This window comes from Scyliorhinus canicula, chromosome 13 (assembly GCF_902713615.1).
Source record: "Scyliorhinus canicula chromosome 13, sScyCan1.1, whole genome shotgun sequence".
Classification (NCBI taxonomy): Eukaryota; Metazoa; Chordata; class Chondrichthyes; order Carcharhiniformes; family Scyliorhinidae; genus Scyliorhinus; species Scyliorhinus canicula.
In genome coordinates, this window is record NC_052158.1 from 155,642,108 (window position 1) to 155,670,073 (window position 27,966).

The 27,966-nt window shown below is 49.0% G+C and overlaps 1 protein-coding gene across 1 annotated transcript; it reads right to left on the bottom strand.

Annotated features, from left to right (window-relative positions):
• LOC119976559 lies at nt 1-27,963 on the bottom strand. Its single transcript, XM_038817145.1, has 3 exons — nt 27,666-27,963; nt 4,743-4,797; nt 1-653 (listed from the first exon to the last, which is right to left on the bottom strand). Exons 1-3 carry the CDS (start codon nt 27,807-27,809, stop codon nt 142-144), a joined length of 711 nt encoding a protein of 236 aa, XP_038673073.1. The 5' UTR covers nt 27,810-27,963; the 3' UTR covers nt 1-141.
• Nucleotides 27,964-27,966: the final 3 nt, after the last annotated feature.

Consider the following 27,966-nt stretch of genomic DNA (forward strand, 5'->3'; position numbering starts at 1 on the left):
GAATTTCAATTTTCTTTATTGCATAGAAACACAAAAGGCTCCACATTCTCATATCTTCCGATTTTTTTTATAATCTCCTAGAAATTTCCGCTTCTACTGTCCCGCTCCCATTTCTTTGTTGGCCTGGGTGGGGTTTTAATATCATTGTGGCTGCTTGAAACGGCTTCTTCCGTAGCTGCGAAATGGAGAGGACAGCCTGTGTTCCACCTCGAGTCTGTTTTCAATGGCCGCAATGCTAACTGCTGTCTTCAAGCCTGCCTCTCCACCTGACCGTACAAACCTATAGCCAGACCGGCTGTACCTGGTCTTCCACACGTCCACGCGGTTGAAGCCCCTAAACTTGAAGATTTCTATTGCGGTCTGATTGGCGTAAGGGTAAGACAGCGTTTTGTGAGGCATGTAACACAGGATCTCACCGCTGGATGAGTGGGGGTATTGGGACCGTTGCCTCCTGTGATGCCTGCCTGCCTTTAGGTGCCTCAGTTGCGTATTTGAGGGAGGCACCGTCCGCTCCAGCGGGTAGTGGACCCTTCTGTGCCCCTTCCCGTCGCCCCATCGTCTGAAGACTGCCCCCAGCATGCTTCCGACCCTCCTCTTCAGTGCGGCCAGAGGGCGGAGCAACAGGGAGCCTTGTGGAGCACCTGAATCACATTCTGTGGCAAACAGCAAAGAGGAAGAGGTTGTTATTGGTTGCAATTTACCCTGGCTCCCGGCCCAGCAACTCCTCCTCTATTTTACCATTTTCTTCCTTATTTTTCTCCAAGGCATCACCCCCCACCCCCTCCCCTCCTATATCTGTAATTTCCTCTAACCCACCAAGATATATGTGCTCCTCCAATTCTGGCCTCATAGCCATTCCCAGTCTTCATTGATACATAATTAGATGCCGTGCCTTCTCTTGCCTGGTTACTAAGCACTGGAATTTCATCCCTAAACCCCTCCACCTCTCTCCTTTAAAACACTCCTTGAAAACTACCTTTGTCCAAGCCTTTGGTCATCTTAAGTGACTTGGTGTCTTGTTAAGGGTGTTGGACATTTCATTATGTTAAGGATGCGTTGTAACTGCAAGTTTCCTGCCCCAATTAATTTAATTTTAAAACCAAGGTTTGCATTTATATAGCAACTTTCCCAGCCTCCAGCCTTCACAGTCATTGAAATGCAGAAATTTAGCAGCTAGTCTGTACACAGCAAGATCCCACAAACAATAATAAACACCCAGGTCAATTTTTAAAGCGGTGTTTATTTTGGGATAAATACTGACCCAGGAAACCAGGGTTTCCTTCTGCTCTTCAACAAAATATTGGATTTTACACCACCTCGCGAGAGGGAGAACGGGGCCTCCTATTAACATCTCACCCAAAAGACACAGCTTCAACCCTGCACGCGAGTGAAATGAAAATCGCTTATTGTCACGGGTAGGCTTCAATGAAGTTACTCTGAAAATCCCCTAGTCGCCACATTCCGGCGCCTGTTCGGGGAGGCTGGTACGGGAATTGAACCGTGCTGCTGGCCTGCCTTGGTCTGCTTTAAAAGCCAGAGATTTAGCCCAGTGTGCTAAACCAGCCCCTAGGATTATCTGCTCAAGTGTTCAAAAGGCAGGTTTGAACCCACAACCTTCGTACCCGGAGAGACGTTTGTTACCCACTGAGCCCTGTCTGGCAGCTACAAAATAATACTTAATCCCATTTATTGTGCATGACATTTGTACAGATAATGGGGTGTCTGCTTTAATGTGACTGTGAGTGACTGTGCGAGTGAGTGTGAAGATGTGAGTAAGTGTGAGAGTGTGAGTGAGTGTGAGAGTGTGAGAGTGTGAGTGAGTGTGAGATTGTGTGAGAGTGTGAGTGTGTGAGTGTGAGATTGAGAGTGTGAGTGAGTGTGAGAGTGTGAGAGTGTGAGTGAGTGTGAGATTGTGTGAGAGTGTGAGTGTGTGAGTGTGAGATTGAGAGTGTGAGTGAGTGTGAGATTGTGTGAGAGTGTGTGAGTGAGTATGAGAGTGTGTGAGAGTGTGAGTGTGAGAGTGTGCGAGTGAGAGTGTGAGTGTGAGTGAGTGTGAGATTGTGTGAGTGTGTGTGAGTGAGTGAGAGTGTGGGAAAGTGTGAGTGAGTGTGAGATTGTGTGAGAGTGTGAGTGTGTGTGAGTGAGTGAGTGTGAGATTGAGAGTGTGAGTGAGTGTGAGATTGTGTGAGTGTGAGAGTGTGTGTGAGTGAGTATGAGAGTGTGTGAGAGTGTGAGTGAGTGTGAGAGTGTGCGAGTGAGAGTGAGTGTGAGTGAGTGTGAGTGAGTGTGAGATTGTGTGAGTGAGTGTGAGAGCGTGAGTGAGTGTGAGTGTGAGAGTGTGCGAGTGTGTATGAGTGTGAGTGAGTGCGAGAGTATGTGAGTGTGAGTGAGTGTGTGTGAGTGCGAGAGTGTGAGTGAGTGTGAGAGTGTGTGTGAGCGTGAGAGTGTGAGTGAGTGTGAGGGTGTGCGAGTGTGTATGAGTGTGAGTGAGTGCGAGAGTGTGAGAGAGTGTGAGAGAGTGTGAGAGAGTGTGAGAGAGTGTGAGAGAATGTGAGAGTGTGTGTGTGTGAGTGAGTGCGAGAGTGTGAGTGTGAGATTGTGTGAGAGTGTGAGTGTGAGTGAGTGTGTGAGTGTGAGATTGAGAGTGTGAGTGAGTGTGAGATTGTGTGAGTGTGAGAGTGTGTGTGAGTGAGTATGAGAGTGTGTGAGAGTGTGAGTGAGTGTGAGTGTGCGAGTGAGAGTGTGAGTGTGAGTGAGTGTGAGATTGTGTGAGTGAGTGAGTGTGGGAAAGTGTGAGTGAGTGTGAGATAGTGTGAGAGCGTGAGTGAGTGTGAGAGTGTGCGAGTGTGTATGAGTGTGAGTGAGTGTGTGTGAGTGCAAGAGTGTGAGTGAGTGTGAGAGTGTGTGTGAGCGTGAGAGTGTGAGAGAGTGTGAGAGTGTGTGTGTGTGAGTGAGTGCGAGAGTGTGAGTGAGTGTGAGTGAGTGTGAGTGAGTGTGTGTGAGTGTGAGAGAGTGTGCGAGTGAGTGAGTATGGGAAAGTGTGAGTGAGTGTGAGTGAGTGTGTGTGAGAGTGCAAGTGAGTGTGTGAGAGTGTGAGGGTGTGAGTGTGCGAGTGTGTATGAGTGTGCAAGTGTGTATGAGTGTGAGTGTGTGTGTGTGAGAGTGTGAGTGTGTGAGAGTGTGAGTGTGAGAGTGTGTGAGAGTGAGTGAGTGTGGGAAAGTGTGAGTGAGTGAGTGTGTGAGAGAGTGTGTGTGAGTGCAAGAGTGTGTGTGAGTGTGTGTGTAAATGTTGTGTGTGCAATGTGAATGTGTCGATAAAAACAAACTGCTGCAGCTGCTGGAAACCCAAAATAAAAACAGCAAATGGTGGAAACACTCAATGGGACCGGCAGCACCTGTTTAGAGAAGAACAGAATTAATGTTTCACATCCTTTCATAGGAATTGGGTCAAGTTAAGAGATAGAACAGGATTTAAGCAAATACAGAGCCAGGATAAGAAAGAGAGAGGGTCTGTGATAGGCTGGAAGGCAGGGATGATGATGCAAAGCCAAAAGGAGATGGTCATGGAAACTAGAGATGGTTCCGGAGGAGTTGTGAATTGGGAAAATAGCAACAACTGCATCGGAAGAATAGGAGGCAGGGGCGCTGGCCTGAAACCGCTGAACTTCAATGTGGAGTCTGGAAGGCTGTGGTGTGCTTCATCAAAAAGATGAGGTGCTGATTCTCGAGCTTGCATTGAGCTTCAGTGCAAGAGGCCAAGGGCAGAGATGTCAGAGTGGGCAGGAGGGGTGCTCAGGGTCGCACTTGCAAACTGAACGGAGGTGTGCCGCAAAGTGGTCACCTAATCGGAGTTTATTTTTCCGGTGTTCAGGAGGCTTCAGTGCGAAATAAATTGTTCTTTCCCCTGGATGTAGTGACTGGAGGCTTGGATAGTGGGAGGAGGAGAGATAAAAGGACAGACATTGTATCTCCTACACTTGCATGGACTGGTGCTATAGGCGAGGGATTGGTAGGGGTGATTGTGGTGTGGATCAGGGCATCACGGAGGGAATAGTGCCTTCGGAATGCTGAAAGGGGAGGGAAAGATGTGTTTGGTAGTGGGACTGTCGTATGAGGAGAGCCGAAGTCTGTTAGGATTATATTCATTGGAGTTTAGAAGAGTGAAAGGAGATCTCACAGAAATTTACAAAATTCCACCAGAATTAGACAGGATAGATTTGGACAGAATGTTCCCGGTGGTGGTGGAGTCACGGTTTGACGATAAGGGAGGTGAGGAGAAATGTATTCACCCAGAGAGTGGGATGCGCTACCACAGAAAGTAGTTGAGGCCAAAACGTTGTGTAATTTCAAGAAGGAATTCGATATAGCTCTTGGGGCTAAAGGAATCAAGGGATATGGGAGGGGAGGCGGGAGTCAGGGTATTGAACTTGATGATCAGCCATGATTGTAATGAACAGCGGAGCATGCTCGAGGGGCCGAATGGCCTCCTCCTGCTTCTATTTTGTCTGTTTTGTTTCTATCATATTGGAGGTGGCAGGGGATGACCCTTTGGAATGGAGGCCGATGGGGTGAAACATGAAGATGTGGGCGTGTGTCCCGCACAGCATTCCTTGCTAAGTGCTGCATGAGCTACATTTCAGCGAGAGTTCATTCCCAATGTATCCCGCGTTTTTAGTAAGTATAAATTCTGTGATTCACCCACTAACGTGACTTGTGACACGGAAAGCTCTTCAAACACTTACCCACTGATTGAGTCCTCCGGGAACTCTTCAGAATGGTGCGAACACCATTGAAAATCTACACAAAGACACATGTACAATCTTACATTTCAGTGCAGAATTTCAAATATCAAACCTGTCAGATGAAATAAGAAGAAAAACAAATGGAAATATGCTCCAGGTATTTCACCTGCTCACTCTAAAGGGAGAAGACAGGTTTTTGTTTTGGGTGGGTGCAGATCTTGTAACATATATTAAACATTAATCTGATGCTGTTATGTATTTCTAGCAAGTAGAATTTTCTCACCAGCTTTATAATATTCATACATCATCCTTATTGTCACAATTTTTGTTCATGTTTTTCTGTTAACATTTACCATTGTTAATTGCTGTGTCAACTTTTCCAATTGAATTTTGCTATGTTAGCATGTCACGAGGTAGTTGTGATCTCTGACCACCAGGTGGCAATGTGGATCCTCCCAAGCACTGCTGTCCCACATAGAAAATACATGGGGTTATATCAGAAGAGGACAGCTCACTGTATAGACGGTGCTCCCAGAGCGAGAGGTGTACTGGTATATACAGAAAGCCCAAGGCAGGAGCAATGGCAGCCCAAACTAGTGCAATAACACAACTCACTGCTGGATGATTCCAATTTTCCCCCACAGCACCAAGGACAGAGATTCAATTCCGGCCTTGGGTGACTGTGTGGCGTTTGCACATTCTCCCCGTGTCTGTGTGAGTTTCCTCCGGATGCTCCGGTTTCCTCCCACTGTCCAAAGACGTGCAGGTTAGGTGGATTGGCCATGATCAATGCGCAAGGTTACAGAGATGGGGCGGGGGAGTGGGTGCTCTTTCGGAACTTGATGGGCCGAATGGCCTTCTTCTGCACTGTAGGGATTCTTCCATGGATTCTATCAATTTCTATCATTGAATCAACAACAGAACCAGACAGGAGGTGAGGAAAACACCCCCGTGGACGGAGAGCTTCAGAAACCACAGGATCGGCAATACCTGTTCCTCCCCAATCCACACCCAACTCAGCACACGTCACACCTCAAATTACTGAGATACACGATTCCAAAAGAGTGCAGTGATTAACATGCAAATCTGCTCAGGCAGAGAGCAAGGTTGAAGTGTCGTTGATTGAACTGTATTCCTGCATTTTCTGCTCAATATCCTTTGGAAATCAATGGTGAAACTTCAGTGTGTTTTTATTGATTGACCTTCACATTCACCTCCTTCAGGACAGGAGCCGAGGCTGGGAGAGGTACGGACATGCAGAGGGTGCATGGAGCAGGCACATTTTGGTGGACTGTGGTTGATTTAACATAGCGCCCATTCCATATCCATCTCACCTGGCCAAAGGAAACCAACAAACCCAATACAGCTTGGCATACAGCCTGGTAGCAACTCAAGTTGCTCACAGGTTAAACAGTAATGAGGGATGAGCTGTGGTTTAATCCTTGATCGATTCGAATGAAAGCGGCTCAGTTATTACTCTGGGATCTTGCTCTGCACAAACAGTATGCCATGTTTCCTGACATTCCAGCCGTGACTGCAATTAACCTGAGGAAGGAGCTGTGCTCCGAAAGCTAGTGTTTGAAACAAACCTGTTGGACTTTAACCTGGTGTTGTAAGACTTCTTACTGCGCTCACCCCAGTCCAACGCCGGCATCTCCACATCATCGCAATTAAGTAATTCAGTGGCTGTGAAGTAAGTGCTCCAGTATACACCAAGGCTGTGAAATGCATCATATAAATACATTTTCTATCCTTTTGCTCTCTGGTCCAGTAAATTAAACAGATGGAATGGCTTACATTTATATATATATATATATATATATAGAAGCACTCCCTGCAACCACACATTGCTGTGTGTGGGATCTTACTGTGTGAAATTGACTGCCATGTCTCGCTACATTTCAACAGCGACCAAACTTCAAAAAGTACGTCACTGACTGTAAACCGCTTCCTGGCATCCTAAAGTTGTGAAATATTTTAATACTTTTGATAAGTAGCCACGGTTGTAATGTAGAACACATGGTGGCCAATTTGTAGATGGCAAGATGCTGGAAGTAGCAATGTGATTGTAGTCAATCAGTTTTAGTGACATTTATCACCTTTTGGAGAGAGTTCATTATAGCATGGGAAACACACATGGTCCAGGACTAACAGCAATCTCTACATTTGACAACTTTTATTTGTTTGTTCTCTCTCCACAGATGCTGACCAATCTGATGTTTTTCCAATACCTGCACTTTTTGTTTTGAGAGCGGAGAAAGGAACAGTTATGGGTAAAGTGGGAATAAACAAGCAACTCATTTAGAGGACAAACACAGGGCGCAATGGGCTGAATGCTCTCCTTCTGCTTGTTTGGTAACTTGAAAAAAAAATTCCAATTAAGGGGCAACACGGTAGCACAGTTGCCTCATAGCGCCAGGTTCCCAGGTTCGATTCCCGGCTGGGTCACTGTCTGTGCGGAGTCTGCACATCCTCCCCGTGTGTGCGTGGGTTTCCTCCGGGTGCTCCGGTTTCCTCCCACAGTCCAAAGATGTGCAGGTTAGGTGGATTGGCCATGATAAATTGCCCTTAGTGTCCAAAAAGGTTGGGTGGGGTTACTGGGATAGGGTGGAGGTGTGGGCTTGGGTGGGGTGCTCTTTTGGAGGGCCAGTGCAGATTCGATGGGCCGAGTGGCCTCCTTCTGCACTGCAAATTCTATGATTCTATGATTCTAAGGGACAATTTAGCATGGCCTATCCGCCCGCCCTGCACATCTTTTGGGTTGTGGGGGTGAGACTATCGCAAACACGGGGAGAACGTGCAAACTCCACGTGGACCATGACCCAAGGCCGGGATTGAACCTGGGACCTCGGCGCCGTGAGGTAGCAGTGTTGTTTTGTAACTTTAACAAGATTATAACCGCTAGTGGTAGATTGAGGAATCATTCAATTCATCACCATTTATTTCCTTATGTCTGCACCTGTCACAGTCCGCAAGTAATCGGTTAGACAAGATACAAGAACAATCTGTGGCCTCAAAAGCTGAGAAGACAAGTTTTAATCGTAGAATCACAGAATTGTTATGGTACAGAAGAAGGGCATTTGGCCATCATGCCAACACTGGCTTTCCAAATGGGCAGAATGCTTGGTGTCACTACCCTGAATTTTCCCTGTTCCCCTGCACATTGCTTCTATTTAAATAATCATCTAATGCCCACCTGAGAGTCTCGATGGAACCTGCTTCCAGCGCACTCCCAGGCCGTGTACTCCAGACCTGAACCACGCATTGTGTGGAAAAGTTTTTTCTCACATCACATTTGCTTCTTTTGCAAATCACTTTAAATCTGCGCCCTCTCGCTCTTGATCCTTTTACGAGGGGGAACAGTTTCTCCCCGTTTACTCTGACCAGCCCCTTCATGATTCTGAACATCTCTATCAAACCTCCTCTCAGCCTTCTTCTCTCCAAGGAGAAAAGTTCCAACCTCTCCGATCCATCCTCATCACTGAAGTTTCTCATCCCTAGAGCCATTCTTGTGAACCTCTTCCCCCACTCTCTCCAATGTGTTCACATCCTTCCTATAGAGTGGCGCCCAGAACTGTACACAATATTCCAGCTGAGATCTAACTAGTGTCTTGTATAAATTCAGCATAACCTCCTTGCTCTTCTGCTCTCTGCCCCTATTAATAAAGCCCAGAATTCTATTTGCTTTATTAATCGCCCTCTCCCCCTGTCCTGTCACCTTCCATAATCTCTGCACCCTCACACTCGGGTCTCTCTGGGTGTACTGCATCGCAACTGCGCACCTTTAAGAATTTTACTCTTTATTTTATAATGTCTCTCCATGTTTTTCTCACCAAAACGTATCACCTCATACTTCTCCTCATTGAACTTCATCTGCCACCTGTCTGCCAACTTCACTACCTTGTCTGTGTCCTTCTGAAGTTCCACAATGTCCTCCTCACAGTTTCTAACTTTTGTTTCACTCACAAACCTTGAAACTGTCCCCTGGACCAGGTGATGGGGATGTGCTGAGTAGTCGTCCATCAGGCGGCTCGCCTCCTACAAACCTGAAAATAGGCTCTTTGACTCGAAATAGCCAGGAAAGAAAGTATTCCCTGCAGGGGCTAGGAAACAGCAAATCCAGGGGCCGAAAAGAGACGGAAAATGGGAAAAGCCAGGAGAAGCAAGTGGCTGAGCCGGCAGACACACGAGGGGATGAAACTCGGGCTGCACCAGAGCAAGGACAGGGAGCTCCCCCCCTCACCAGAGAGTGGTTGGAGAATGCTTCTCTCCAGAGAACTGAGAGAACTCAGAGAGCAGACAAGGTCTGATATCCAGGCAGCGGTAAGGGTGGTGGTCGCCGACCTGCAGGTGGCCCTGGACAAGGCGGAGGGGCGATTGGAAGCCAGGAGAGCACCATGGAGGAGACTGAGAAGGCCTCAACAAACCAGAGTGACCCGATTGTCACTCTGGAGAAAGAGATAACAAGGTTATTGAAATTTACAACTCGTTAATATTCTCTGAAGGGGAGGACCAAAGCAAATTTAATGAGAATCGCAAAATTTGATGACCACTGCCAGATGAAGAGTAATGAGATCTTGGAACGATTTAGATTTCATAGAAGGTTGCAGAAACATGGCTAGCCAATCACAAGCTTTGTCACTGACTTAAAGTTGCAAACACTGGCATGTAACTTCACTGATTTGCATGGCTCGCTGATAAGGGATCAGATTGAATATGGACTTTGTGATGAATGTTTGAGGGAAGCATGATTTAGGCAAAACGCTTTAATACTTAAAATCGCGATTGAGAAATGTATTTCTCATGAACAAAGCAAGAATCAATATCTGGAGTTTCATCGCCGTGAAAAGGGCTCGAAAATCCAGCAGAAGGTCGAGAGTGTAAAAATGCAGGCAGCAAAGAAGCACATTTCGGATGGCAGCTATCTTACGTGCGCACACTCCAACCCGGGACATGCGCAGTTCGCTCGAAAATGCGAGCCTCAAGAAAAGAAGTCTGCACATGCGCGAACGTGCATTATGCATCAGAGAGACGATGTCATGACGTGCTACCGCTGTGGCGACGCCCACTCAAAGGGGAAATGCCCTGCTCAGGGGAGTAAATGTCTGAAATGTTCCGAACCCAATCGCTTTGCCTCCCAATGCAAATCTGCAACGATATATCACTCTCCGACACCAAGGCAAAACAACATCAATGTTCGCAGTATTGATACAACGGAGAATCACAAATCAGAGCAAGACTTTTCAGCCGAAGAAGATCACTTTTCCTTGGAGAACACTGTCTTCGGAGGAATTATTGACAGGACAGAGAAACTTCAGGCAACGATCAAGGCTCCTCATCAAATAAATGTCATTGACTCCAACAGTGAATGGACCCCAACAGTGCAAGTCAACAACTTTCCAATCCTGTTCAAGCTTGACACTGGGGCTTCAGCCAACTTAATGACAAACAAAGATCTTGCATCGATTACACGGGAACACGAGATGATACCTGCTGCATGTCGGCTGAAAGACTGTAATGGCAACCGGATTGCTTCAAGAGGATTGTGCCATTTAAACGTAGCAAATAAGAAGGTCAATAAAGCACCATGGTTTGAGATCGTGGACAACCAGAAATCTTCGCTGTTAGGTGCCCAAGCCTGCAAGGACATGCAGCTTGATAGAACAGTACAGCACAGAACAGGCCCTTTGGCCCTCGATGTTGTGCCGAGCAATGATCACCCTACTCAAACCCACATATCCACCCTATACCCGTAACCCAACAACCCCCTCCTTAACCTTACTTTTTAGGACACTACGGGCAATTTATCATGGCCAATCCACCTAACCCGCACATCTTTGGACTGTGGGAGGAAACCGGAGCACCCGGAGGAAACCCACGCACACACGGGGAGGACGTGCAGACTCCGCACAGACAGTGACCCAGCCGGGAATCGAACCTGGGACCCTGGAGCTGTGAAGCATTTATGCTAACCACCATGCTACCGTGCTGCCCCCTTGCCCAAAGAATTTTCATGAATACCAAAGACACATCACGACTGGACAATGAGATCCAGCAGCTACTTCAAGAATACCCTGACGTATTTCGAGGTATGGGTACTTTACCTTAACAATATAAGATTTTGCTGAACCAGTAGCGAGAGGCTGAAATTAGAGCTAGGAAGGCTACAGTCACAAGGAATCATCTCCAGAGTCATGCAGCCGACTGACTGGGTCAGTTCCCTAGTATGTGTCAAGAAACCATCAGGCGATCTCAGAATCTGTATGGATCCCAAAGATCTGAACAAGAATATTCGTAGGGAACATTACCCTCTCCCTAAGCGTAAAGAGATTATATGCGAGATGGCGAATGCTCGCGTTTTTACTAAACTCGTACTTCACAAGGATTCTGGCAGATGCAGCTAGATGATTCAAGTAAATTGCTTTGTGCGTTCAATACTCCATTTGGGCGCTTCTGTTTTAACCGCATGCCTTTTGAGATCATCTCTGCTTCCGAAATCGTTCACAGAATAATGGAGCTGATGACTGAAGGTATCGATGGTGGAAGAGTCCATGTCGCTGACATAATATCATAGTCATAGAATTTACAGTGCAGAAGGAGGCCATTCGGCCCATCGAGTCTGCACCGGCTCCTGGAAAGAGCACCCTACCCAATGTTAACACCTCCACCCTATCCCCATAACCCAGTAACCCCACCCAACACTAAGGGCAATTTTGGACACTAAGGGCAATTTATCATGGCCAATCCACCTAACCTGCACATCTTTGGACTGTGGGAGGAAACCAGAGCACTCGGAGGAAACCCACGCAGACACAGGGAGGATATGTGCAGACTCTGCACAGACAGTGACCCAAGCCGGAATCGAACCTGGGACCCTGGAGCTGTGAAGCAATTGTGCTATCCACAATGCTACCGTGCTGCCCCATATATCGACTACAGAAGAAGACCACATCGCTCGTTTGAGAAAATGATCAATCAGACTGCCACAGAGTGCAGGTATGCACAAATTGAAAAACAGTGGGCGAGATTCTCCGAAACCTGGAGAAATCGTGAGGCTGGCGTCAAAAACGGGCGGGTTTGACGCCAGCCTCCGCCCCCCCCGACCGGGGACCGATTCTGGTCCCCGGTCGGGGCTAGCATGCCGCGGCCGTGAACTCCGGCATCGCGGGCTTAACGAATTTCATTAAGCCCGCTTGCCAGAGTTTGCGATGGCTGACGCGTCACATGACGTCAGCCGCGCATGCGTGGATTGGAAGACTCCAACCCGCGCATGCGCGGATGACGTCATCGCGCATTTGCGCAAAACCCGCGCATGCGCGGGCCGGGATGCCCCTCAGCCGCCCCGCGAATGGATACTGCGGGGCGGCGGAAGGACAAAGAATGCGCGGGGTAAGTACCCGCTGCCCGCGATCGGTGCCCACCGATCGCGGGCCCATGGCAACCTTGGCACGGCCGTGGTACTGCCGTGCCAATCGGTGCCATGGTTCCCAAGATCCCAACTTTACGGCCGTTTTTACGAACGGTCAGACCAGGTGTGTTTGACGTTCCTAAAAACGGTCGTAAAAGGCTTGGACTTCGACCTATCGGCCAGCTGAGAATCGCTGCTCGCCGTAAAAAAACGGCGGGCAGCGATTCGTATCGGGAGGCGGGCGTGGGGGGGGGGGGGAGATTAGCGGGAGGGCGTCAGACTAGCGTGGCCGTAAAAATTTACGACCCCCGCTATTCTCCGCACCGTCGTGAGTGCGGAGAATCGCCCCCAGTGTCTTGCGCTGCTCGCAAGAATAATGAAATTCTACGACTATGTGTATGGGCTTCCTACGTTTATAGTGGAAACGGATCACAGACCGTTAGTCCACATAATAGACAAAAACTTGAATGACATGACCCCTCGCCTACAATGCATTATGATGAAGTTGAGGAGGTATGACTTTACCCAGGAAAGGACCTCATCATAGCTGGCACGTTGTCAAGATCAATTAACACTGAAAGTTCACCACCAGTGTATATTGGAGACATCGAAGCGCAAACGCAGTTATGCACGGAGAACCTTCCGGCACCTGATGAGAAGCTGCAACAAAATTGTCAAGAGACGCAAAAAGATGCGACCTTGCTCAGTGATGCAGCACCTCCAGCTTGGTTGGCCAAACGGACGGTGGCCACAGTATCAGATCTCACAGTGTTAAGAAAAATGTGAAAGATGTCATTTGAAACATGAGGGTCTGATGATAAAACACAAGGAACATGAGGAAAAGCAAAGTAACAGAAAAGATCCTACAAACGTAAATTTAATGAAATGCTAAAAAATGATAAAGCAGAAGTCCTTCGAAGGGTTAACTGCAGACAAAAGTTCTTTAGAATGCAGACAGCCGTTATCACACAGGCCTTGAGATAACGAAGCAGCTCCTGCTGTAACCTGATACCTTTAGTTCAAGTCGGAGAAAGTTTGAGAAAAAAGTTAAGTTTTAAGTTACCTGAAAGGAATGAGTTTTCTACCCTTTAATAGAGGTTAATTCGTTTAGCAAGTAATTGATTGGAATTGCAACAATCTTTAGTTTGAATTACTTGAAATAAAATGTATTTGTGAATGATAGAAACTTAGTGACACCAGTTAAAAGTGTAAATCTGGAGAGAACAGTTGATTTTAATATGGGACAATTCGCCACAGCTAACCGCTTCTTTTCAAACAAGCAGTCAACACCTTTTTGTAAAATTGTAAAAAGGGAAGAATGTAACTTGAAACATTTAGGAATACAAGAAAATACAATGCTTAAAAAAGATAAGGGATTGAAAGGCTGGAATGCGACAGTATAATTAGCAGGGTGCCTCCCTGCCAGTGATCTGACAAACCAAGGTCAAGCTTAACATGAAGGCACACATGTTAGACATTACGGAAACTAGATGTGGAATCATATGGACAGAAAGGGTATTGCGTTAAGGAGCAGAAGAAAATACTTTAAAATAATGTCATGTAATCAGCAAGGCTGTTGGAAGGGTGATATATATCCTGAATCGCTCTCAGCCAGGCACTCACTCAACTTGTAGAGTGATTTCGGTACATGGGACTGACAGAATATGAAAACCGAGCAGAACAGCAAAACACCGGGAGAAAACCAACAGATAAAGAAGAGAGATTGTCAAGGAGGCCCAGGAAGGTCTGATCATCCAACCCGGAGAATCCAGGAGCAAGATCTTTTTACTTTTCTGTAAAGACAGTGATTTTATCTTTTAAAAGAAAAAATAATAATAAAAGAACTTGAAGTTTTAACCTGAAACAGTGGTTATTACAAAGTCTACCTTACTTACTTAGCAACGCGGGACCCAGGATCGATGCTACTAAGTGGTAAGTAGATAAAATTCTTCTATGAAGAGAAGGGTTATGCCGGGGGATAACTTGAAACAGTAGTTTGACCTGAATAGCACCCACCTAAATCTGCGTAGGAGTCAGGGAGTGAGAATCAGGGAGTGAGAATCAGGGAGTGAGAATCAGGGAGTGAGAATCCAAGTTCACCATTTAGAATATCCTGACCTTTTTTTGGTATAGGGAGAATTCTAAGAATAGTGGTGAGTTTTTTACTTTGACAGACAGAATTGACAGTAGTGGATGGACTATTGTTACGCAATGATCAGATTGTCATTCCGCTGAGTCTAAGATCAGAGATGCTACGCAAGGGGCGGAATTCTCCGACCCCCCGCAGTGTCGGGGAATCGCCCGAGGCCTTCGTAAACCCCGCCCCCGCCGATTCCTGGGTGGCGGAGGCGGGCCCCCCGCGGGCGATTCTCCGGCCCGCGATGGGCCGAAGTCCCGCCGCTGTCAGGCCTCTCCCGTCGACGTGGTTTAAACCACCTCTGGTGCCGGCGGGAGCAGGCGGCGTGAGCGGGCCCTGGGATCCTGGGGGGGGGGGGGGGGCGGGGCGATCTGACCCGGGAGGGTGCCCCCACGGTGGCCTGGCCCACAGTTCGAGGCCCACCGGTCGGCGGGCGGGCCTGTGCCGTGGGGGCACTCTTTTTCTTCTGCCGCGCCACGGCCTCCACCATGGTGGAGGTGGAAGAGACCCCCTCCACCGCGTATCCGCCGGGGTGACGTCAGCGGCCGCTGATGCTCCGGCGCATGCGTGGACTCACGCCGACCGGCGAAGGCCTTTCGGCCAGCCCCGACGCAGGGTGGCGGGGCGCCAAATGCCGTTGGCACCGGTCGGCGGAGCGGGAGCCACTCCGGCGCGGGCCTAGCCCCTAAAGGGAGGCCCGACGTCGGAGTGGTTCTCGGCACTCCGGTACGCCAGGACCCCCCGCCCCGCCGGTTAGTGGAGAATCCAGGCCAAAATTCATGAGGAATGGGGGGCACACGGTGGCGCTGCCGTTAGCACTGTGGCCTCACGGCGCCGAGATCCCAGGTTCGATCCCGGCTCTGGGTCACTGTCCGTGTGGAGTTTGCACATTCTCCCTGTGTTTGCGGGGGTTTCACCCCCACAACCCAAAAGATGTGCGGGGTAGGTGGATTGGCCACGCTAAATTGCCCCTTAATTGGAAAAAATGAATTGGGTACTCTAAATTTAAAAAAAAGATGAATCAGAAACGAGACTTTCGGTGGCGCTCGCGAGCGGAGTGACCGTGTTCGGACGAGGCTCTCGCCAGTCAGCGATATCCCGGTATTTTTTCGGGGGTTTCCCCGTTGTTTTTTGAAAGCAGATTTCTTCGGCCTTTGGGGCCTGAGGGATGGGCGTCGGGTCCGGCCAGGACGGTTTGGAGCCGGTAAGGAGCCCGTGGGAGTGACCGGCGGCAGGAGGAGCAGGGGGCATCGAGCCCGAAGTGAGAGGCGGGGGTGGAGCTTGACACGAGGCAAGGCCCGAATCCAGAACTTGATGTAGAGGGGGAGCAGAGCACATCTGGTGGCCCCCGCTGAAAATGGATTTTGAGAAGTTCGAAGTCCGTTTCCGGGGGAAGAGATTTTTTTTTGATGAAAAAAAAATTGTTTTTAATTTTTTATATTTACTTATTTTAAGATTGAAGAAAGTAGGGTGAAAATAATAAGTCGTTAAAGGATGCCAAAGGCAGCAGTGAAGAAGGGAGATAACACAGGTTCGCCGTTGAGTGAGAGGACCAGTAAAAGCGATGACAAGATGGCGGAAGGCCGGACCGCATGGTGGAGCCGCACTGCTTACAGTGGAGAGGATGACCGAGGTGATGGCTGTGGACTTGGAGAAGCAGTTTGCGAGGCACCTGGAGGCGTTGAGGAAGGAGATGGCGGTCGCACTGAGATCATTGGTGGAGGAGGCAATCGCCCCGGTGAGGGTGGATGTGGCAAAGACATCGGCCGAGGTGAGAGAACAGGGTAAAAAGATGAAGGAAGTGGAGGAGGCCGTGTCACAGCACAGCGACCAGCTCACCTCGATGGGGGAACGAGCTGCGGAGGATGGCGGAGGTCAACAGAGGACTCCGAGCAAAGCTCAAGGGACTTGGAGAACCGCTCGAGGCGGCACAATCTGAGAATTGTGAGTTTGCCCGAAGGGGCAGAGGGTTCAAGGCCAAGTGGGTACTTCGCTAAGAGGCTGGCAGAATTGATGGGGGAGGGTGCGGACCCCTCCCGGTATGAACTGGACCAAGCTCATCGGTCGTTAAGGCCGAAACCCAAAGTAGATGAGCCGCCTAGAGCAGTAATTAGCTGCTTCCATAAATACCACATGAAGGAGAAGATGTTAAACTGGGCGAAGCAGAAGCAGGAGGTGCAGTGGGCTGGTGCTGGAGTTCGGATATAACAGGACGTGACGGTGGAGATGGCGAAGAGATGAGCGGTGTTTAGCCGAGTGAAGGCAGCACTGTACAACAAGGGGCTGCGATTTGGTATGGTATACCCGGCAAAGCTGAGGGTGATGTAACATGCCAAAGATTTTAATTTTGAAACGGTGGAGGCGGCTGAGGCGTTCGTGAAGGCCGAAGGCCTGGGACAGAAGTGAGGAGTGGAGCTGGAAGAGAGATCGTGGACTGCGATTGGGGAGCTGGAAAATGTATAAATGTTAGAACTTTCTTTTCATTGACCAGTATTGTAACTTAGTTGACTTCACATCGTTATAGCGTTTAAGTTTTTGTTTGGTTTGATTGGCATTCTTTGTTCCCTTTTTTTTGTTGCAGCGGTTATATGTTATTTTATTGAATTATATGGGTTACATTGGTTTTCCTTTTCTTCTGGGACTGAGTGGGAGGGGATGCCTTGGGGGTGGGGGGGGGGGGGGTTTGCAGGGGGACAAGCACTAGCTAACTCGAGTTGGCTAGTGAATGGAGGTGAGGTGAGAGGAGGAGTACGGACATTGGAGCCTGGCTAGCAGCTTCGATGGGCCTATGAGCTGAGCAGGTGGGGAGGGGAGGATCGATACTGGGGGAGATTCTTTCGAGGGGAATTGCAGGGGGGGGTTCTGGGAGGGGATTCGATGTTAATAATGGAAAGGGACGGGTCAGGCTCATGGGGCAGGGCCCGGTGGTATGATGGTGATGGATAAGAAGGGTGGGGGGGGATGAGAGACCCCAGTTAGAATAGTCATGTGGAACGTGAGGGGGCTGGGAGATCCAGTCAAGAGGTCAAGGGTGATGGCACATCTTAAAAGTTTGAAGGCCGATGCAGCAATGCTGCACGAGACTCACCTGAGGGCGAAGGACCAGGTGAGACTTAAAAAGGCCTGGGTTAGTCAGGTGATTCATTCTGGATTTGACGGAAGGGCTCGAGAGGGTAGCGGTAATGGTCAGCAAAAAGCTTCCAGGTGGAGAAGGTGGTGGCAGATCAGGGGGGGTAGGTATGTGATTGTGACAGGGGCACTGGAGGGGAGGCGGGTGGCGCTGGTAAGTGTATACGGTCCCAATTGGGACGATGTGGGATTCACGAAGAAGGTGTTTGGGGCCATCCCCATCTTGTAGTGTGGGGGGGACTGGAACTTGGTGCAGGAGCCAAAATTGGACACGTCACGGCCGCGATCCCGTCCGGGGAGCGGGGGGGGGGGGGGGGGGGGGGGGGGGGGGGGGGCGAAGGCTTTGGATGGGCTAATGGTGGAAATGGGAGGGGCGGACTCCTGGAGGTTTCTGCACCCGAGGGAGCAGGAATACTCGTTTTTCTCAGCGGTCCATAAGGTGTACTCGCGGTTCGACTTTCTTGTGGTGGGGAAGGCGCTGCTGGCTGGGGTCGAAGGGTCGGAGTACTCAGCAATTGCAATATCAGATCATGCTCCGCATTGGGTGGATATGATATTGGAGAAGGGGATGGTACAGTGACCAGGGTGGAAATTAGGTGTGGGACTGTTGGGGGACCGAGGTTTCTGTGTCAAAATTGAAAAAGTAATCGAGGAATATGTAGGTTTCAACTGCACGGGTGAGGTGTCGAAGGCGGTTGTCTGGGAGGCTCTAAAGGCAGTGGTGAGGGGTGGACAAAAAGGAGAGGTTGGAATGTCAGAGGGTAATAGATGAGATGTTGGATGTAGATAGGAGTTATGCAGAAGCTGGGGACCCAGCGAAGTTGGAAAAGAGGAAGGAACTCCAGGCGAGCTTTGCCCGACTATCTACCAGGAAGGCGGTGCGCCAATTGAGGCGAGCAAGGGGGGCAGTTTACGAGCATAGAGAGAAGGTGGGCCGTATGTTGGCGGGTCAGCTCCGTAGAGAGGCTGCGGCAAGGGAAAATGTCCTGGGGGTGCAGGTTGCTCAGGAGTGGGGGGGGGGGGGGGGGGGGGGGGGGGCTCCAACATTTCCTATATTTACCAAAGGTACAACATTTCTAGTTTGGTGGGGAGAGTGAAAGCTGATCTGGCAAGGTGGGATGGTCTCCCTCTGTCACTGGCTGGTCGGGTACAGGCGGTTAAAATGAACGTGTTGCCACAATTACTGTTTATTTTCCAATACCTGCCGATTTTCCTGCCAAAGACATTTTTTAGAGAGATTGAAGGGATGATTGCCTCGTTCATATGGGGAGGGAAGGTGGCCAGAATTAGAAAGGTGCTGCTACAGAGGGGAAGGCAGGCAGGGGGTTTGGGTCTTCCGAACCTGATATATTATTACTGGGCGGTGAATGTGGAGAAGGTGCGGAACTGGGTCAGAGGGGTTGACTCCCAATGGGTTAATGGAGGAGAGTTTGTGCAGGGGGTCGGGATTGAAGGTACTAGCGACAGCGCCGCTCCCAACGGCCCCAGGGAGATTCTCAGGGAGTCTGGTAGTAGTAGCTTTGTTGAGAATTTGGAAGCAGTTTCATCAGCACTTTGGGTTGGGGGGCAGGGTCAAGGGAAATGCCGATTCGGGGGAACCATAGATTTGAGCCAGAGCAGTGAGATGGAAATTTTCGGAGAGGAGAAAGGAATTAGGACACTAAAAGATTTGTTTCTTGGGGTTCGGTTTGCAGGATTGAAGGAGCTGGGAGCGAAGCATGGGCTGGAGCAGGGGGAAATATTTAGATACATGCATGTTCGAGACTTTGCTAGAAAGGAGATACAGAGCTTCCCGGTAGAGCCGGCCTCCACATTGCTGGAGGAGGTGCTGACGACAGAGGGTCTGGAGAAGGGGGTAGTATCGGCGGTTTACGGGGCTATTTTGGAACAGGAGAAGGCACCGCTGGATGGGATTAAGGGAAAGTGGGAGGAAGAGTTGGGAGAGGGTATGGAGGAGGGGTTCTGGTATGAGGTGCTTTGGAGGGTGAACGCCTCCACCTTGTGTGCGAGGCTGGGGCTGAAACAGCCGAAGGTGATGTACAGAGCACACCTTACAAGGGCTCTTTGAGGGGGGTAGAAGATGTGTGTGAACGTTGTGGGGGAGGCCCCTCAAACCACGTCCATATGTTTTGGTCCTGTCCAAAGTTGGAGGATTACTAGAAGGAGGTTTTTAGGGTAATCTCTAAAGTGGTGCACGTGAAACTGGACCCGGGCCCCCGGGAGGTCATATTCGAGGTGTCGGACCAGCCGGGGTTGGAAACGGGCGCGGAGGCAGATGTTGTAGCCTTCGCCTCGTTGATCGCCCGAAGGCAGATCCTGTTGAGATGGAGACCAACCTCTCCACCCTGTGCCCTGGCGTGGCGGGGGGGGGCCTGCTGGAATTCCTGACTCTTGAGAAGGTCAAATGTGAATTGAGGGGAAGGATGGAGGGGTTCTACAATTCATGGGCATTATTCATTATGCACTTTTGAGAATTGAATTACATCAAACAGTAGGGTGGTGGTGGGGGGGGGGGGGGGGGGGGTGGGGGGGGGGCTGGGAGGGTTGGGGGGAGGGGGACTGTATGTGTTACTGGTGACTATGGGTGATTCCTGGTTCCTTTTTGTCATTTAGATAGAGAAATACAGCACAGAACAGGCCCTTCAGCCCACGATGTTGTGCCGAACTTTTGTCCTCGGTTAATCATAGAATTTTGGACACTAAGGGCAATTTATCATGACCAATCCACCTAACCTGCACATCTTTGGACTGTGGGAGGAAACCGGAGCACCCGGAGGAAACCCACGCACACATGGGGAGGATGTGCAGACTCCACACAGAGTGACCCAAGTCAAAATCGAACTTGGGACCCTGGAGCTGTGAAGCAATTGTGCTATCCACAATGCTACCGTGCTGCCCTTAAGAAGAAATTAATCTACACTCCATTGTTCCGCCCTAATCCATGTACCTATCCAATAGCCGCTTGAAGGTCCCTAAAGTTTCCGACTCAACTACTTCCACAGGCAGTGCATTCCATGCCCCCACTACTCTCTGGGTAAAGAACCTACCTCTGACATCCCCCCTATATCTTCCACCATTTACCTTAAATTTATGTCCCCTTGTAATGGTTTGTTCCACCCAGGGAAAAAGTCTCTGACTGTCTACTCTATCTATTACCCTGATCATCTTATAAACCTCTATCAAGTCTCCCCTCATCCTTCTCCGTTCTAATGAGAAAGGGCCTAGAACCCTCAACCTTTCCTTGTAAGACCTACTCTCCATTTCAGGCAACAGGTAAATCTCCTTTGCACCTTTTCCAAAGCTTCCACATTCTTCCTAAAATGAGGTGACCAGAACTGCACACAGTACTCCAAATGTGGCCTCACCAAGGTTTTGTACAGCTGCATCATCACCTCACGGCTCTTAAATTCAATCCCTCTGCTAATGAACGCTAGCACACCATAGGCCTTCTTCACAGCTCTATCCACTTGAGTGGCAACTTTCAAAGATCTATGAACATAGACCCCAAGATCTCTGTTCCTCTACATTGCCACGAACCCTACCGTTAACCCTGTATTCCGCATTCATATTTGTCCTTCCAAAATGGACAACCTCACACTTGTCAGGGTTAAACTCCATCTGCCACTTCTCAGCCCAGCTCTGCATCCTATCTATGTCTCTTTGAAGCCGACAACAGCCCTCCTCACTATCCACAACTCTACCAATCTTCGTATCGTCTGCAAATTTACTGACCCACCCTTCAACTCCCTCATCCAAGTCGTTAATGAAAATCACAAACAGCAGAGGACCCAGAACTGATCCCTGCGGTAAGGCACTGGTAACTGGGCTCCAGGCTGAATATTTGCCATCCACCACCACTCTCTGTCTTCTATCGGTTAGCCAGTTCGTTATCCAACTGGCCAAATTTCCCACTATCCCATGCCTCCTTACTTTCTGCATAAGCCTACCATGGGGAACCTTATCAAATGCCTTACTAAAATCCATGTACACTATATCCACTGCTTTACCTTCATCCACATGCTTGGTCACCTCCTCAAAGAAGTCAATAAGACTTGTAAGGCAAGACCTACCCCTCACAAAACCGTGCTGACTATCCCTAATCAAGCAATGTCTTTCCAGATGCTCAGAAATCCTATCCCTCAGTACCCTTTCCATTGCTTTGCCTACCACCGAGGTAAGACTAACTGGCCTGTTTATTCACAGGGTTATCCCTATTCCCTTTTTTGAACAGGGGCACGACATTCACCACTCTCCAATCCCCTGGTACCACCCCTGCTGACAGCGAGGACGAAAAGATAATTGTCACGGCTCTGCAATTTCATTTCTTGCTTCCCATAGAATCCTTGGATATATCCCGTCAGGCCCGGGGGACTTGTCTATCCTCAAGTTTTTCAAAACGCCCAACACATCTTCCTTCCTAACAAGTATCTCCTCGAGCTTACCAATCTGTTTCACACTGTCCTCTCCAACAATATGGCCCCGCTCGTTTGTAAATACTGAAGAAAAGTACTTGTTCAAGACCTCTCCTATCTCTTCAGACTCAATACACAATCTCCCGCTACTGTCCTTGATCGGACCTACCCTCGCTCTAGTCATTCTCATATTTCTCACATATTTGTAAAAGGCCTTGGGGTTTTCCTTGATCCTACCTGCCAAAGATTTTTCATGCCCTCTCTCAGCTCTCCTAATCCCTTTCTTCAGTTCCCTCCTAGCTATCTTGTATCCCTCCAGGGCCCTGTCTGAACCTTGCTTCCTCAGCCTTACATAAGTCTCCTTCTTCCTCTTAACAAGACATTCAACCTCTCTTGTCAACCATGGTTCCCTCACTCGACCATCTCTTCCCTACCTGACAGGGACATACATATCAAAAACACGCAGTACCTGTTCCTTGAACAAGTTCCACATTTCACTTGTGTCCTTCCCTGACAGCCTATGTTCCCAACTTATGCACTTCAATTCTTGTCTGACAGCATTGTATTTACCCTTCCCCCAATTGTAAACCTTGCCCTGTTGCACGCACCTATCCCTCTCCATTACTAAAGTGAAACTCACAGAATTGTGGTCACTACCTCCAAAATGCTCCCCCACTAACAAATCTATCACCTGCCCTGGTTCATTACCAAGTACCAAATCCAATATGGCCTCCCCTCTGGTCGGACAATCTACATACTGTGTTAGAAAAGCTTCCTGGACACACTGCACAAACACTACCCCATCCAAACTATTTGATCTAAAGAGTTTCCACTCAATGTTTGGGAAGTTGAAGTCACCCATGACCACTACCCTGTGACTTCTGCACCATCCAAAATCTGTTTCCCAATCTGTTCCTCCACATCTCTGCTGCTATTGGGGGGCCTATGGAAAACTCCCAACAAGGTGACTGCTCCTTTCCTATTTCTAACTTCAACCCATATTACCTCAGTAGGCAGATCCCCCTCGAACTGCCTTTCTGCAGCTGTTATACTATCTCTAATTAACAATGCCACCCCCCCCCCCCCCCCCCCCCCCCCGCCTCCCACCACCACCTCTTTTACCATCCTCCCTAATCTTATTGAAACATCTATAACCAGGGACCTCCGACAACCATTTCTGCCCCTTTTGGATTGGATTGGATTGGATTTGTTTATTGTCACGTGTACCGAGGTACAGTGAAAAGTATTTTTCTGCAAGCAGCTCAACAGATCATTCAGTACATGGGAAGAAAAGGGAATTGAACAGAATTCAAGAAAATACATGAGAATACATAATAGGGCAACACAAGATATACAATGTAACTACATAAGCATTGGCATCGGATGAAGCAGACAGGGTGTAGTGTTAATGAGGACAGTCCATAAAAGGGTCATTTAGGAGTCTGGTGACAGTGGGGAAGAAGCTGTTTTTGAGTCTGTTCATGCGTGTTCTCAGACTTCTGAATCTCCTGCCCGATGGAAGAAGTTGGAAAAGTGAGTAAGCCGGGTGGGAGGGATCCTTGATTATGCTGTCCGCTTTCCCCCGGCAGCGGGAGGTGTAGATGGAATCAATGGATGGGAGGCAGGTTCGTGTGATGGACTGGGCAGTATTCACGACTCTCTGAAGTTCCTTGCGGTCCTGGGCCGAGCAGTTGCCATACCAGGCTGTGATGCAGCCCGAGAGGATGCTCTCTATAGTGCATCTGTAAGAGTTGGTAAGGGTCAATGTGGACATGCCAAATTTCCTTAGTTTCCTGAGGAAGTAAAGGCGCTGTTGTGCTTTCTTGGTGATAGCGTCGACATGAGTGGACCAGGATAGATTTTTGGTGATGTGCATCCCTAGGAATTTGAAACTGCTCACCATCTCTACCTCGGCTCCGTTGATGCTGACAGGGGTGTGTACAGTACTATGCTTCCTGAAGTCGATGACCAGCTCTTTAGTTTTGCTGGCATTAAGGGAGAGATTGTTGTCGTTGCACCACTCCACTAAGTTCTCTATCTCCCTCCTGTATTCAGACTCGTTGTTGTTCGAGACCCGGCCCACTATGGTCGTATCGTCAGCAAACTTGTAGATGGAGTTGGAACCAAGTTTTGCCATGCAGTCGTGTGTGTACAGGGAGTAGAGTAGGGGGCTAAGTACGCAGCCTTGCGGGGCACCGGTGTTGAGGACTATTGTGGAGGAGGTGTTGGTGTTCATTCTTACTGACTGTGGTCTGTTGGTCAGAAAGTCAAGGATCCAGTTGCAGAGTGGAGAGCCAAGTCCTAGGTTTTGGAGCTTTGATATGAGCTTGGCTGGGATTATGGTGTTGAAGGCGGAGCTGTAGTCAATAAATAAGAGTCTGATGTAGGAGTCCTTGTTTTCGAGATGCTCTAGGGATGAGTGTAGGGCCAGGGAAATGGCGTCTGATGTGGACCGGTTGCGACAGTATGCGAATTGAAGTGGGTCAAGGCGTTCCGGGAGTATGGAGGTGATGCGCTTCATGATCAGCCTCTCAAAGCACTTCATTACAACTGACGTCAGGGCCACCGGGCGGTAGTCATTGAGGCATGTTGCCTGGTTCTTCTTTGGTACCGGTATGATGGTGGTCTTCTTGAAGCAGGTGGGGACCTCGGAGTGGAGTAGGGATAGGTTAAAGATGTCTGTGAATACCTCTGCCAGCTGGTCCGCGCAGGTTCTGAGTGCACGACCAGGGATCCCGTCCGGGCCCATCGCCTTCCGTGGGTTCACTTTCAGGAAGGCCGATCTGACTTCGCAAACTGTGATGGTGGGTATGGGTGAATTATGGGTTGCTGGGGCACTTGATAGCGGGTTGTTGGTTACCTGCTCAAACCGAGCATAGAATTTCTATCCAAGATTCCGTGATGGCCACCACATGGTAGTCCCAAGTACCAATCCATGCCTTAAGTTCACCCACCTTATTCCTGATGCTTCTTGCATTGAAGTATACACACTTCAACCCATCTCCTTGCCTGCAAGTACTCTCCTTTGTCAGTGTTACCTTCCCCACTGCGTCCTACACGCTTTGGTGTCCTGAATATCGGCTTCCTTCATTGCTGGACTACAAATCCGGTTCCCATTCCCCTGCCAAATTAGTTTAAACCCTCCCGAAGAGTACTAGAAAACCTCACTCCCAGGATATTGGTGCCCCTCTGGTTCAGATGCGACCCATCCTGCTTGTACAGGTCCCACCTTCCCCAGAATGCGCTCCAATTATCCAAATACCTGAAGCCCACCCTCCTACACCATTCCTGCAGCCACGTGTTCAACTGCACTCTTTCCCTATTCCTAGCCTCGCTATCACGTGGCACCGGCAACAAACCAGAGATGACAACTCTGTCTGTCCTGGCCTTTAACTTCCAGCCTAACTCCCTAAACTTGTTTATTACATCCACGCCCCTTTTCCTACCTACGTCGTTGGTACCAATGTGCACCACGACTTCTGGCTGCTCACCCTCCCCCTTCAGGATCCTGAAGACACGATCCGAGCCATCCCTGGCCCTGGCACCCGGGAGGCAACATACCTTTCGGGAGTCTCGCTCGCGACCACAGAATCTCCTATCTATTCCCCTAACCATTGAATCTCCTATTACTATTGCTTTTCTATGCTCCCCCCTTCCCTTCTGAGCCCCAGAGCCAGACTCAGTGCCAGAGACCTAGCCGCTGGGGCCTTCCCCCGGTAGGTCATCCCCCCCAACAGCATCCAAAACGGTATACTTGTTTTGAAGGGGAATGGCCACGAGGGATCCCTGCACTGTCTGCCTGTTAGTTTTCTTTTCCCTGACTGTAACCCAGCTACTCTTGTCCAGTACCTTGGGTGTGGCTACCTCCCTGTAACTCTTCTCGATAACCCCCTCTGCCTTCCGGATGATCTGAAGTTCATCCAGCTCCAGCTCCAGTTCCCTAACACAGTCTCTGAGGAGTTGGAGTTGGGTGCACTTCCCGCAGGTATAGTCAGCGGGGACACCCGTGGTATCCCTCACCACCCACATCCTACAAGAAGAGCATGCAACTGCCCTAGCCTCCATCCCCTCTTACTTTACAGAATTAGCTGCCCCGAAGACCAACTGGACCTCCGCCCTCCGACTCTGCTTCCAGTCAGCTGTACGCTAAACTCCTGGCTCCCTTCACGCTCTTTGATAAATATAGGAAATGAAATGTAAGGAGCACCTTACTCCCTCCTCACCTAACTCCCTCAGTCACCAAACTCTCACTGTAGCACTCAAATGCAACCAGTTCAGCACTCAGTGGAAACAAAGTCTGCACTGTCACTAGCTCAGATTTATATTGTGACTCTAGCCTCTGAAAACTGGCCTAATCCAATTAACTAATTAACAAGCTTCAGCTGCAAGTACCTACAAGTAGAACCTTGTTTAAAGCTGATTCAAAATTCACCTTCTTATAGACCAAACAGCAACTTTAAAGTTAATTAACTAAATAAAAGAAATACTAGACTTTAAATAAAAAATGAACCCTTAAACTCCCTCAGTCACCAAACTCTCACTGTAGCACTCAAATGCAACCAGTTCAGCACTCAGTGCAAACCATGTTTATGTTAACATGCGGGCTAACTTTTGTCATGTGACCTGGAGTCCGCACTTCCACAGTCTAATGGGAAAGTTGAGAAAGGCGTGCATGTTATCAAGCAATTCATACACAAGGCGAATGACTGGCAATCCGATATCCACTTGGCTTTGCTTTCTTACCAAGCATCACCATTAAGCTCAGGGCTATCACCGGCTCAGATGCTTTTTAACCGAAATGTTAGAACGACGTTACCTACGATTCAACTCAGGGATTCTGGTCAATCGTATGTACTCAACATGATCAAACAGCAACGTAACAAACAAAGGCAATATTGTGATCAGCATGCGATTCAGCTAAAACCGTTAATGAAGGATGTCACCGTCAGACTGAGAAATCCTGAAGGAGGATGGTCTGCTGTAGCCACAGTACTCAGGCAAGCAACACCGCGATCCTACATTGTCAAGTCAGCAGAGGATGTGCTTTTTCAAAGTAATCGGCGAGACCCACTGAAAGTACAACTTCGGACACCAGTCTTTCCCATGTCGAATCTACATGAATCACTCAGTAAACAGAACTTGAATGTTAATAAACCACCTGACAATGTGAAAAAATGAAATGAAAATCACTTATTGTCACGAGTAGGCTTCAATGAAGTTACTGTGAAAAGCCCCTAGTCGCCACATTCCGGCACCTGTTCGGGGAGGCTGTTACGGGAATCAAACTGATTAATTGGCTTTGTACAATTCGTTACAATTTGTACAGATATTCACAGCATTGTTTCTTATTGCACAATTTTCTTTACAGGATACAAAAAATATATTCATCCCACAAGTCCCGAAAGACGTGCTTGTTAGGGGAATTGGGCATTCTGAATTCTCCCAAATAGGCGCCGGAATGTGGTGACTAGGGGATTTTCACAGTGACTTAATTGTGGTGTTAATGTAAGCCTACTTATGACACTAATAAAGATTAATATTATTCTGGGCGGTTTCATCACTTGTCCTCACAATTCACTGCCTAGGGCACATCAGAGTTTTCCCCTGAACACCCATCTGCAATGTTTCATATCATTAACAAATGTTTTTCACAAGAAGATTGTTTTTCTTTTCAGTGACTGCTGCTCTTTCTCTCAAACCCCTCGGTCACAGCAGTGTGCAGGGGGTGAACGCTCAGCTCCAGGAGGGGTTTGCAATCCCTGCCAATGATTCCCAGTTTGTCTGTGCACGGAGAGAGGCGCCTGCTTCTTCCCTCTGCCCTCAAGCCCGAGTCTTACCTGTAAGAAGGAGCTGTAAGTGGTCAGGACAATCAGCATGCAGCTGAAATAGAAGAGGACAAAGACAGCCACATGGGGGCAGAAGTAGCCTCCCTCCCAGTCTATTTGGGGCTCCTCCCGAGGCACCCTGGTCAGGAAATGCATCCACTCCACGCGTTGGAGAGAACTCTCCCCTCCGCCACAGTCAGCAAGACAGCAGCGAGGCTGTGGTGAAGCTGGAGCTGCTCATTGAGCGGGTGGCTGGGCACAGCAGCAGCCTCCCCCCCCCAAACCACTGACACGGGCCATTGCTTCACAGACC

What these genes read in the sequence shown, in the direction of transcription:
- LOC119976559 (XM_038817145.1), bottom strand. Translation starts at nt 27,809, where the DNA reads ATGCATTTCCTGACCAGGGTGCCTCGGGAGGAGCCCCAAATAGACTGG. An exon ending in CTTACAGCTCCTTCTTACAG is followed by an intron (nt 4,798 to 27,665) that starts GTAAGACTCGGG and finishes GTCTTTGTGTAG; the next exon opens with ATTTTCAATGGTGTTCGCAC. An exon ending in CCGGAGGACTCAATCAGTGG is followed by an intron (nt 654 to 4,742) that starts GTAAGTGTTTGA and finishes TGTTTGCCACAG; the next exon opens with AATGTGATTCAGGTGCTCCA.